This window comes from Palaemon carinicauda, chromosome 26, assembly GCF_036898095.1.
Source record: "Palaemon carinicauda isolate YSFRI2023 chromosome 26, ASM3689809v2, whole genome shotgun sequence".
Lineage (NCBI taxonomy): Eukaryota > Metazoa > Arthropoda > Malacostraca > Decapoda > Palaemonidae > Palaemon > Palaemon carinicauda.
Genome location: NC_090750.1, coordinates 77,150,361 through 77,163,002, shown reverse-complemented (window position 1 = coordinate 77,163,002; position 12,642 = coordinate 77,150,361). Strand labels below are relative to the sequence as shown.

The 12,642-nt window shown below is 44.1% G+C and overlaps 1 protein-coding gene across 2 annotated transcripts in view; it reads right to left on the bottom strand.

Annotated features, from left to right (window-relative positions):
- Window positions 1–12,642, bottom strand: part of LOC137619602 (tetratricopeptide repeat protein 14-like) — a 78,109-nt gene that overhangs the window by 51,903 nt on the left and 13,564 nt on the right. For both annotated transcript variants that reach the window (XM_068349784.1, XM_068349785.1), the window contains exons 3-6: window positions 6,148–6,269; window positions 4,890–4,966; window positions 4,611–4,733; window positions 3,396–3,604 (exon numbers count right to left, since the gene is read on the bottom strand). In XM_068349784.1, coding sequence (XP_068205885.1) covers window positions 3,396–3,604; window positions 4,611–4,733; window positions 4,890–4,966; window positions 6,148–6,269 — 531 coding nt within the window. The remainder of the gene's footprint in view (window positions 1–3,395; window positions 3,605–4,610; window positions 4,734–4,889; window positions 4,967–6,147; window positions 6,270–12,642) is intronic.

Genomic DNA, 12,642 nt, shown 5'->3' with positions numbered 1-12,642 from the left:
CATTACTTCATGCATGCTTGCATGGGGTTTTAATATCAACATAATATTTACATTACATTCATAACTCATGATTCATTTTGTTATGAAGATATTTTGCTATATTAGCGATTTGTTAAAAATATATTGCAAGGAATACATATATATTTTTTATTTAAGTAATACGAATAACCTCCATTATCATAATGTTTGTGTAGGCATACATGTATATGATTACGAATGCAAGTTATGAAAGTAATGAGGTGTTATTATTGTCATTTGTTATTTCAAAGTTGAATGGGAAAGGCTCAAGTTGAGGAGAAAGTGGCAGATGCATGCGTTGAGGTGGCTGACTCCTAGCATGAGTTTCTTGTCTCAAGAGTTGCGCTTGCTGTAAGGGTAGCGGATGCGCAGTAGCAGGTTCCTGAGGAACGAGTTGAGGTTCCTGAGGTGTGAGCTGCGAGAGTTGAGGTAGCGGCTGCGCAGAACGCAGTTCTTGTCTCGCGAGTTGAGGTTCCTGAGCTGCTAGCCTAAGGAGTTGAGGCTCTCGCCTTGAGGAGGGTTGAGGTCGCTGCAGCGAGTGCTGAGGTGGCTGCCTCATGGATGGAAGAGGTTGTCGTACCTCAAGAGATTGATGCCTCGCTGGTGGAACCGCAGGCGGAAGCGGAGGAAGTAAGGCATAAGACTCCTGCTCCCATTGCTGAGGTTGCCTTAAGGAAGGCGGAGGTTGCTGCACACCGCTGGTAACTGGCAACTCAGTACGCGGTAAGGTATCCTGAGGAACCTCAACTTCGTACGCCTGGCAGACTGGACTGCGGTGAGGCGGAGCGATCGCAGGAGGAGGTGTAACCTTCTCAGCCTGACACTCACGCATTAAGACCGCAAGCTGTGACTGCATGGACTGCAGCAAAGTCATCTTGGGGTCGACAGACGCTAAGGTCTGCTGAGGCAAAGCCTTAACAGAAGATGAGGTCTGTTGCGGCATCACCTTACCTCTCTTAGGAGGTGTGCAGTCACCTGATGACTGCGGAGAGTCAGAGCTAATCCAATGACTGCAATTAGGTTGTAGAACTCTTGAGGTCTGGACTTTGCGTTTGAGAGGTCTTGAGACCTGAGTCCAGCGTTTTCTCCCTGACATTTCTTCTGCAGACGAGTAAAAGACGGGCTCAATCGTCTGCGGGTGGGAGTGACGGTCTCTGTAAGACACGCCCGCAACCACCGAGGATACTTCTGTGCGCCGATCAAGGCCTGCCGAACCCTTTTGCCCTTCGACATTGCTTCTCCCCTGGGCTTGGGAGCTTGCAAGAGGTCCCGGACTGGGAGGACGACTGGCACGCACAGAAGTACCCTCACGCACAACACTGACACACTTTGCGCTAATCACTTTTGATTTTCTGTTTGCACTTATTTCACTGAACTCGAAACTTTAAGTGGTTTGTACCTGAAACACGCAATTCTATCCTTCCTTAAAAGTTAGTAATTGCGAAAACAGAATTACAATGTAACAGAAAAATCTAATGAAAGATAAATAATTCAGTGGCTGGAAAGAGACTAAACACTAGATCAAATAAACTACGTTTAAAATCTCTCACCGCATAAAGCTTGAGAACAAGAATAAAACTCATGAAACGTTTACCTTCTTCCCCTAAAGAGACTAGGGAGAAGAGCAAAAACGATAACAACGTTACTCGCTTGAACGAAACGTTTATCCAGCTCTCTCTCCCTCCGCCTCTATCTCTCTCTCTCTCTCTCTCTTGACTTAGAACCTGAGAGAAGAGCCCAATCATATATATCATTAAAACATATTATTGTTAAAGGAAAAAAACTGAAATATTTCCCAAATAAAAAGTTCCTTTATTAGAATTAAAACCATTAAGCTAAGAAAGAATGAACAAAACGTTAGAAATGGTTACTCTTACTGCAACGTGACACCGTGAAAATTCTCTCTCTATCGTAACGATAGAGCGCAAGTTGAACGTTCTGAACGTCAACAACTGCAGAGACAAAACAAAACGTTAGTTCAACTTTGAAAACAGTACGAGACTATCAAAGAAATTCTTTCAAAAAAATAGCATAATATGTTAACAGGTAAAACCGAAATGACGGGCTCAATGTTAATTAACTTCGGTACCAAGAAAAGACCGCCTACTATTAGGAAAGGTCGAATATAAACAAATATAAAAATTAATTTTAATAAGTTTATAAAAAAAAGGAAGTTAATCGAAGAGGCCTATAAAAGGCGGAGAGATAAAAAAAAAAAAAAAAAATCTATAACTTTTGTTAAGCAAAATTAAGAAAGAGAGTCTATACTCTCTTAGACACCAACACTTCCGTCTAAGGGAAGGGTCGGCCATTTAAAGGTGAAAGAGAGTTCATACTCTCTTCGTCACCATAAATAATCAAATTAATTCCAAAAGCTAGCTAAGCTAATAATAAAACTTCCTGAATAGCGAAAGCTGAAATCTTAGAGCAATACTTCACCAAAAACCGTGAACAAGACTCCAAAATTATAAGCGTATCCATGAACGTCTTGCCGGAAGCACGACAGAGGAAAAATTGAAGTGGTGTCAACAAGAAGTACTGCAGTACCTGGCCACAGGTGGCGCTTGTAAGTACACCCCCCTCTTGTATAGCGATCGCTGGCGTATCCCCTCCGTAGAATTCTGTCGGGCAACGGAGTTGACCGCTACATGATTATCGGGTAAGTTTAATATTGAAAATTTAAATTTAAATATCTTAAGAAGAGTAATAACATCAAAATAAATATTTCCTATATACACTATAAAAACTTTAACAAAACAAGAGGAAGAGAAATTAGAAAGAAGAGTGTGCCCAAGCGTACCCTTAAGCAAGGGAACACTACCCCAAGATAGTGGAAGACCATGGTACAGAGGCTATGGCACTACCCAACACTACAGAACAATGGTTTGATTTTGGAGTGTCCTTCTCCTAGAAGAGCTGCTTACCATAGCTAAAGTCACGTCTACCCTTACCAAGAGGAAAGTAGCCACTGAATAATTAGTGTAGTAATTAACCTCCTGGGTGAAGAAGAATTGTTTGGTAATCTCAGTGTTGTCAGGTGTATGAGGACAGAGAGGAGAATGTGTAAAGAATAGGCCCGACTATTCGGTGAATGTGTAAGCAAAGGGGAACCGTAACAAGAGAGAAGGATACAATGCAGTACTGTCTGGCTAGTCAAAGGACCCCATATCCCTATAGTGGTAGTATCTCAATGGGTGGCTGGTGCCCTGGCCAACCTACTGCCTGCATCATCCAAAAAATTTATAATTTATATTGGCTTCATATACAGTAACCTATATCTTGAAATGTGTAACTAAAGAATATAACATTAGCAGTACTGTATTTGTGCCTAAATATCTTAGTATTTTATAACTTTACAACAAAGCCTGAATAATTACCTGAGAGCTGGTGGTTTTGAAGCTTGATTATACTTCCCTAACTTAATAGCCGAATCTTTTGGAAGTGTTGTACCTTTCGTGCCGACCAACACATATTGATCACTTACGTCTACAGCAAGAACTTCAACACACAGTTTAATCTTCAAGGGCCACTTTCCATTTTCGATTAAATCAGGATCTGGCTTTGTATCTTCGTCACGTAGCTGAGCCTAAAATGAAAAGAATCGCTTCAGTATATGAGAGAGAGAGAGAGAGAGAGAGAGAGAGAGAGAGAGAGAGAGAGAGAGAGAGAGAGAGAGAGAGAGAGAGAGAGAGAGAGAGATCTGGTATGGCATTCAGTCAGTTTTTCTCTTTCTCTGGTGACATAATAGTAGATAATGTCATACAGTATAGTTGTTCCAAAAAGATATCAAGAGGACAAATTGACAAAGTTAAAATTATGGATGTATTTTTTTTCATTTCAAAGAATTCCATAGTTTTTTTATGTCATTTTAAAAGCAAGCAGTACTTTCAGTGTCAACAAGTGTCATCATTTTACTTTGTGATGCAAAATGAAACTAAACCTGAAGGATAACTACTACTGAACCTTGGGAATAAATCCCTTAATTTGTACACCTTGATTAACCCTTTTACCCCCAAAGGACGTACTGCTACGTTTCACAAAAGCCATCCCTTTACCCCCATGGACGTACCGGTACGTCCTTGCAAAAAAATGCTATAAAAATTATTTTTTTCATATTTTTGATAATTTTTTGAGAAAATTCAGGCATTTTCCAAGAGAATGAGACCAACATGACCTCTCTATGACAGAAATTAAGGCTGTTAGAGCAATTTGAAAAAAAAAAATATACTGCAAAATGTGCTGGGAAAAAAATAACCCCCTGGGGGTTAAGGGTTGGAAATTTCCAAATAGCCTGGGGGTAAAAGGGTTAAAAACTTGTTTTTAATGTTTCTACGGTTCAACTTACAGTATTACAAATGTTTCCTCACTTATCATAAATCATAAAACCACCTTTCATTCCACATCTCTTTCTAAACTACCGGGTAACTATTAATTGCAATATACGACTACAGTACAGTTATACAGTACTGTAGAGTCTGATTAGCAAAACAGGACTCCAAAATTCTGAAAAGGCCTTAAAAACCAGAGTCTCATATAATATAATTGCTACTTACAATTCTTTAAATGAATTCTAAAAAAAATTTAGAACTTACTCTGATGTCAGCTCCATTAAAATCTCTTGGTGTATTACTTAATATTGCTAAAATAGTCACTAGATGACTTGTTTCCTTGAGCACATCCACTCTAGCCAACAATATATCACCTTGTTTTACAGTCTGGAAAATTAAGAGAGAAATATGATAGGTTAGGTCTGTAAAGTTGCAAAACAAAATAAAAAAACAAAAATTCCAGTGTGCCATAATTTTTAATTCACTTGATCATCTGTATAAGAGTACAAAACTGTATTCACATAATTTGAGAATGCATCATACCCTAAAAAAGACATCTCTCTTTAAATCTCGAGGAATTTGCATGAAATGGTCGAGAGTTGGCAAATTCTCACGCCGATCTGAAATGTGAAAAGAACAATCCTTCAAGTTATTAATTTCCAATAACAAAAGTTTATCAAGAAAAAGTATTCAATATGAAATTGTACATTTGGCAGGAGTGAATGATACATTTTATGCAAACACATAAAATCTCCGCATATAAAAGCTCATCCTTTGATATATATTAATCTAAACCTTATTAACTTTCCCATTAGATTTATAAAATCCTGCCATAAAGTTGGGAACTGTGATTTCATCTCTTAACCCTTTTACCCCCAGGCTCTTTGGAAATTTCCAACCCTTAACCCCCAAGGGGTTATTTGTTTCCCAGCACATTTTGCAGTATATTTTTTTTAAATTGCTCTAACAGCCTTAATTTTTGTCATAGAGAGGTCAGGTTGGTCTCATTCTCTTGGAAAATGCCTGAATTTTTTCAAAAAAAAAAATATAAAAAATATGAAAAAAAACAAATTTTATAGCATTTTTTTGCAAGGACGTACCGGTACGTCCATGGGGGTGAAGGGATGGGTTTTGTGAAACGTACCAGTACGTCCTTTGAGGGTAAAAGGGTTAATCACTAGCCAGAATACCAAAGTATCTATGCAGTTAGCACAGGCAAAAGGAAGGTGCTTCCAACTTCTTACTATATGGCACTAACCAGCTACCCTATTAACAATTCAACTGTTTTTTTTTCTGTTTATTACTGATTCACTTGGCTCTATCCCTACCATTGAAGCACCAACTCTTCTACCATTACCAGATTAGCTATTTTTAAAATCGCAACTTACGTAAGAGCAGAAGAGGCAAGTCCACACGAGGTGGACAATATAGATTACATGAATTTCTTGGGATTAATGGGCCTGTAGTTTATTAGCTATGGTTCATGTCTACTAGACATCGCTGGGGAGAGGGAGATGGGAGAGAGAGTGGGGTAGAAAATTTGTTGTCAAAAGTCAGGAGATTGATGCCTTCAATGATTATATGTTGATGACTACCAGTTAAGATTCATTTAAATAAATTAGGTTTGTATTGAAAAAAAATATCCTAAAAGTTTACTCTACCTACCTAACATATACTGGGCTATATTCAATACTATTGTAAATACTATACAGGGATTTGATTAATCCAGCAAGGATTGTCCCTAAAATGCACTGGAATAGCAAGGATATACCTTTTGGAAATATCTCAGAAAAAAACCTACCTTTCACACCAAAATCAGTGTCCTGCTCTACTGGATACGAGGTTTTAGGGCGCTCTCGATATAGGACGTCCGCTTTTTGGCAAATAAAATCAAACAGCAATGGCTGAACACCTTTACGCCGCCTGCAAATGAAAGAAAGTGTGTGTTTTCTAATAGAAAGCAATTTCATACAACTGTAATGTTTTCAAATACTTTGTTACTTACTACACACATATTTGACTTGGGTATTTCAAAAGCATATTACAGTAAACACAGCAGTAGCGACGTCTCAAGAATTCCAATTTCTTTAGGTTTATCTTATCTGACGCCAACATATATTCTGCCCAACAGGTACAAGTACGTTGTAAATAACAGTATGTTTACACAGAAAACTGTCACACATCTACAGTTTATTTGAAATACAAATACCATGTCTTCTTCCTTTCATATATCCCTTGAATATGACAATCACCGAGCACATTTATTTAATCTGAAAGCAGAGGCAAAACACTTGAACAGCCAAACGAGGCAGCAAGCAGTACGATGGTTTGCATATATGTAGGAACAAACTACATGAGAGGAAAAGGGCAAAATAAAATAATCATAAACTCATTTCTTTTTTAAAAGTATTTCATTACAGTACAGGTATTTACAAATGGCAGCAGGAGTTCTTGATACATATCTTAGTTCAATTAGTTCATTATGCATGTTGCATAAGATGTTTCATAACTCTGACCATCCTTTACATTCAGATCTCCCTGGACAATTCTATCCTGTTCGTAATACTAGGCAGGCAGTTAATTCTAATAGCCAGGCCTTCTCCATCATGAGGCTCAATACTACGCAGTACTCTAGAAGTTTTATTCCAGCTGTTACCAAGTTGTGGAATGATCTTCCTAATCGGGTAGTTGAATCAGTAGAACTTCAAAAGTTCAAAGTTGGAGCAAATGCTTTTTTGTTGACCAGGCGGACATGAGTCTTTATATAGTTTATTTATGACATATTTGTTTTTGATGTTGTTTATAGTTTATATGTGACATGTCTGTTTTGACGTTGTTACTTTTTTTAGAACGATTTATTGTTAATTTGTTCTCTTCATTTATTTATTTCCTTATTTCCTTTCCTCACTGGGCTATTTTTCCCTGTTGGAGCCCCTGGGCTTATAGCATCTTGCTTTTCCAACTAGGGTTGTAGCTTGGATAGTAATAATAATAATAATAATAATATAAATGCTCACTAGCAGTTGCAATGTCAGCTGACTGAAAATAATGAAAGGGGGGAGGGGTGGGGGTTATGAACTGAATGAATACCTATAATACCTAGGCTAATTATGTTGGACTTGAGAACCGACTTGGAAGGCATATCGTTCTTATCTAAGGGACTTACATTGGGGGTTTAAATCCATAAGAAATAAGATATTTTGAAAATTTAACCACAACTATATGAGTACTCAAATTAATACAGTACTGTAATTGGGACAAGTCAATCTTATATTCTCGGGCATACAATAAGAAGAGATTATTTATCAGACATCAAAACTATCTTGATAGTTTGACATTTAAGTCTGTCCTGTAATTAGTTATCTTTGCTTACAGCCTACATGTGCTTTCCCAAGCCTACTTGATATTTTTTACACCGAGTCACATTTATACTGTACTGTACTTAGTTCTGACAAAACTTAGGGATAATCAAGAACTGAAGTGAGCTAAAAGGAATAAGTAACCTAGGATATTCGTCTTATGTCAAATAATAAATCAATAAACATTGTATTTCCTTACAAACACAAATACAGTACAGTACAGTACAGTAAAGTGCTCACAATTAGGCCTACAATGACAAATTCGAAGATAATTTGTATTTTTCCTAACCATACAAACCTTAGCTATTTACAAAGGGTTTACTTTTAGCGCAGCTGAAATGACGAGCCAATAGTTTTTAACGAGGGTTAATTACCCCCGCGCTAGTTAGCGGGGGGTGGGGAAGGGTAGCTTGCTACCCCTCCCCCCTCCACACACCGGTGACTTGCTTCACTTCACTTAGAGGTAGGACTTGACTTGGGGATCAGGGATGGCGGGCACATATGTGTAAATAGCTAAGGTTTGTATGGTTAGGAAAAATACAAATTATCTTCGAATTTGTCATTTGTTCCGTAACCGAAATACAAACCACGCTATTTACAAAGGGTGACTTACCCCTTAGGAAGGGTGGAAAGTCCCCAGCCTTACTGACTTCGGCTTGCCCGGGGGCTCGATCCCTTAGTGAGCAGCACTAGAGAGAGGGAGCCCCTGTACCTCACAGGTTCCTAGCATCGCTAGGAACGAGTGGCCTACATAAGTAGTGTGAGGAGGAGAGTGTGACTCGTCCTATGAAGTTGACCTTGAGACCTTCAGATAGGAATTCTAGGATAGGACGTTCCCCATACCACCTCGTCAGGGTATGGGAGACGCAACAGTATTAAGCTTAATACTAGGAGCACAAAGAAGCATGGGTTACCTGCAGAGGTCGAGGTCAGCTATGCGAGGACCAGGATGCTGCTTCCCCAAGAGAGGGGAGAATGAAGAAAGAAGTAAGGGTCAGACATACTCTTTCATTCACACAGACTAAGACCGGGTAACAACGCCCTCAACCTACTGCTACTTGTCCAAAAAGGAGCCTGAGGTTAGACCAGCTGTTGTGCAGCCACCACAGGGCCGATAGAGAACGTATCGAGGCTCCTGTGGGTCACGTCTTGCAGGTAGTGGGCTGTGAAGGTCGTTTGACGCTTCCAGACCCCCGCTTGAAGTACCTGCGTCACAGAGAAGTTTCTCTTGAAGGCCAGGGATGTAGCAATACCCCTGACATCGTGGGCCCGAGGGCGACGTGACGGAGGAGGGTCAGGATTCAGGGCATGGTGGATAACCCTTCGAATCCAAGCAGAGATGGTGTTCCTTGTGACCCTCCTCTTTGTCCTGCCTGTGCTCACAAACAAAGCTCGCACATGAGGACGGACTGCAGCCGTTCTCTTCAAGTAGTACCTCAGACACCTCACTGGGCATAGTAGCAGCTGGTCTGGGTCGTTTGTTACAGAACGGAGACTCGCGATCCTGAAAGAGTCGAACCGAGGATCCGGCACTCCAGGATTCTGAGTCTTGGCCACAAACTCAGGGACGAACCTGAACGTTACCTCCCCCCATCCCCTTGAATGGGCGATGTCGTACGAGAGACCATGAAGTTCACTAACTCGCTTGGCCGAGGCCAAGGCGAGTAGGAAAGCCGTCTTCCAAGACAGGTGGCGATCGGAGGCCTGGCGTAATGGCTCGAAGGGAGGTCTCTTGAGAGACCTGAGAACTCGAACCACGTTCCAAGGAGGGGGTCTCACTTCCGACTGGGGGCAGGTAAGCTCATAGCTACGTATGAGTAAAGAGAATTCTAGCGATGAAGAAATATCCACGCCCTTCAATCTGAAGGCCAAGCTTAAGGCTGAGCGATAGCCTTTCACTGCCGAGACAGAAAGGCGCATTTCTTCTCGCAGATACACAAGGAAGTCCGCTATTGCTGGAATAGTGGCATCGAGTGGAGAGATACCCCTTCCACGACACCAACCACAAAAGACTCTCCACTTCGCTTGGTAGACTCCCTCAGAGGACCTTCGCAGGTGCCGAGACATTCTCTCCGCAACCTGTTGCGAAAAGCCTCTCTCCGCGAGGAGACGCTGGATAGTCTCCAGGCGTGAAGCCTAAGCGAGGCTACGGCCCTGTGAGGGACACCGGAGTGGGGTTGTTTGAGAAGCTCGTGTCGTGGAGGAAGCTCCCTTGGGAGTTCCGTCAGGAGTTGCAGAAGGTCCGGAAACCATTCCGCGTGATGCCATAGCGGAGCTACTAGAGTCATGGAACAGTTGACCGATAGTCTGGTCCTGTTGAGCACCCTTCTCATCAGACAGAATGGTGGGAAGGCGTACACGTCGATGTTGTCCCACCGTTGCTGGAAAGCATCTTGCCAGAGTGCCTTGGGGTCCGGGACTGGTGAGCAGTACAGGGGCAGCTTGAAGTTCAAGGCTGTCGCGAACAAGTCCACCGTCGGGGAACCCCACAAAGTCAGGACTTTGTTGGCTATCTGAGGATCCAAAGACCACTCGGTACTCACTATCTGCGAAGCCCTGCTCAGACTGTCGGCGAGCACATTCCTCTTGCCAGGAATGAAGCGAGCTGATAGTGTTATCGAGTGGGTTTCGGTCCACCTCAGAGTCTCTACTGCAAGATGGGATAGCTGTTGCGAAAAAGTGCCTCCCTGCTTGTTGATATAAGCCACTACCGTGGTGTTGTCGCTCATCACCACCACGGAGTGACCCGCCAGGAACCGTTGGAACTGTTGAAGGGCCAGAAAGACGGCCTTCAATTCTAGCAGGTTGATGTGTACGCACTTTTCTGATTCTGACCAAAGGCCTGAGGCCCTCTGGTTCAGAACGTGCGCCCCCCACCCTTCTTTTGACGCGTCCGAAAACAGAGTCAATTCCGGGGGAAGGACGAGAAGACTCACTCCCTTTCGCAGGTTCTCGTCGGCCAGCCACCACCGCAAGTCCGTCTGTTCCAGAGACCCCATTGGGATCAGAGTGTCCGGGGAATCGGATCCTTGATTCCACCGGGACTTGAGCCGCCATTGAAGGGATCTCATCCTGAGGCGGCTGTTTGGAACCAGACGGGCCAGGGAGGATAGGTGGCCCAAGAGACGCAACCACGATTGGGCGGGGAGTTCTTTTCGCCTGAGGAAAGGTTCCGCCACCCTCCTCAGCCTTGCTATCCGGTCGTCTGATGGAAAGGCTTTGTGGAGATTGGTGTCTATTAGCATGCCTAGATAAACCAGTCGCTGGGACGGCTGCAGAGAGGACTTCTCGAGGTTTACCACGATCCCCAGATCCTGGCAAAGATCTAGAAGCCTGTCTCGGTGTCGAAGAAGGGTCGACTCCGAGTCTGCTAGGATCAGCCAATCGTCTAGGTAACGAAGGAGACGAATGCCGTTCCTGTGCGCCCAAGTCGAAATCAGGGTGAACACTCTGGTGAACACCTGAGGAGCTGTGGAGAGACCGAAACACAGCACCTTGAACTGGTAGATCTTGTTGTCTAGGCAGAATCTCAGGTACTTCCTGGAAGACGGATGGATTGGGATCTGGAAGTACGCATCCTTTAGATCCAGTGTACACATGAAGTCTTGTGGTCTCACCGCAAGTCTGACTGTGTCTGCTGTCTCCATGCTGAACCGGGTTTGTTTGACAAACCTGTTCAGAGCCGAGAGATCGATGACGGGTCTCCAGTCTCCAGTAGCCTTCTTTACAAGAAAGAGTCGACTGAAGAAGCCTGGAGAGCCGTCCACGACCTCCTGGAGAGCACCCTTCTCGAACATGGTCTTGACTTCGGCCTGAAGGGCCAGCCCCTTTGCCGATCCCATGGCATAGGAGCTCAACGACACTGGATTCGCTGTCAGGGGAGGTTGAGATGACGTGAACGGGACGCGATAACCTTGGCCGATCACCGAGATCGTCCAAGCATCGGCCCCGAGATGTTGCCACCTGCGGACGCAACGCTGAAGGCATCCCCCCACAGGTGGACACGCAGGGGGAATGCCACCCCTAGGGCTTGCGGCCGCGGCCGCCACCCCTAGAAGTCTTGCCTCCCCTGGAGGACTTACCACCCCTCTTGACCTTGGCTGGAAAGGGCTGGGGCTTAGACACCACTTTCTTAGCTGCCGGTGCCTGTTTTGGAGCCTTACGAGGCTGTTGCTGCTGTTGTGGCGGGGCTGGAGGCTTATAGGGCCGAGTTGTAAGGGCCCTGTGGAGGAGGGAGTCCGTGCTGGATTTCCTCCACCTCTCAGCTGTTCGCTCCAAGTCTTGAGGCTCAAACAGGCTCTCCCCCAGGAGGGAGGCATGTCGGAGCCTACACACATCTACGGCGGGGACCTTCGGATGGAATCTCTCGGACACAGCATCGCGACGCTTCAACACCGAGTTGGCCCACAGGGTGGTAACCTGGTGCGCCAAGAACTCAATGGAGCGGGTGCCCGAGAGCAAGAAGGTCTCTAGGGCCTTCCTATTGGTCTCCTTGGACAAGTCCTCAGATCGCAATAGGATGCCCAGAGATCCTAACCAGAAGTCCAGCCACGAAGTGGCCTGCATGGCACACTTAGCGACCTTCTCGTGGTTAAGGATCTCTGCCGCCGAGAACGACACCTGCCGGGCAGAGAGTTTCTCCAAGGGAACTCCCTTCGCCAGCTCCTCCACAGAGTGATGGAGCGGAAGAGCGAGGTTGTGCTCACCCAGGATCTCGAAATACCTCCTCTGCTGAAGGCGAGGAGGAGGGATGAGTTTGTTCCCGGCAGTGGAACGACTGGAGGAGGCAAGAAGTGCGAGCTGAGCATTGGCCCTAGCTCTGGCACTCTTCAGCCCCCGAGACCAGGGCAGAGCTGCACTGGTCTTAGGGGCCTTCCGAACGTCGAACACTTCATCCAGAATTGTGTCTTTGCCTTCACGGGGGGGGGATGACTGGA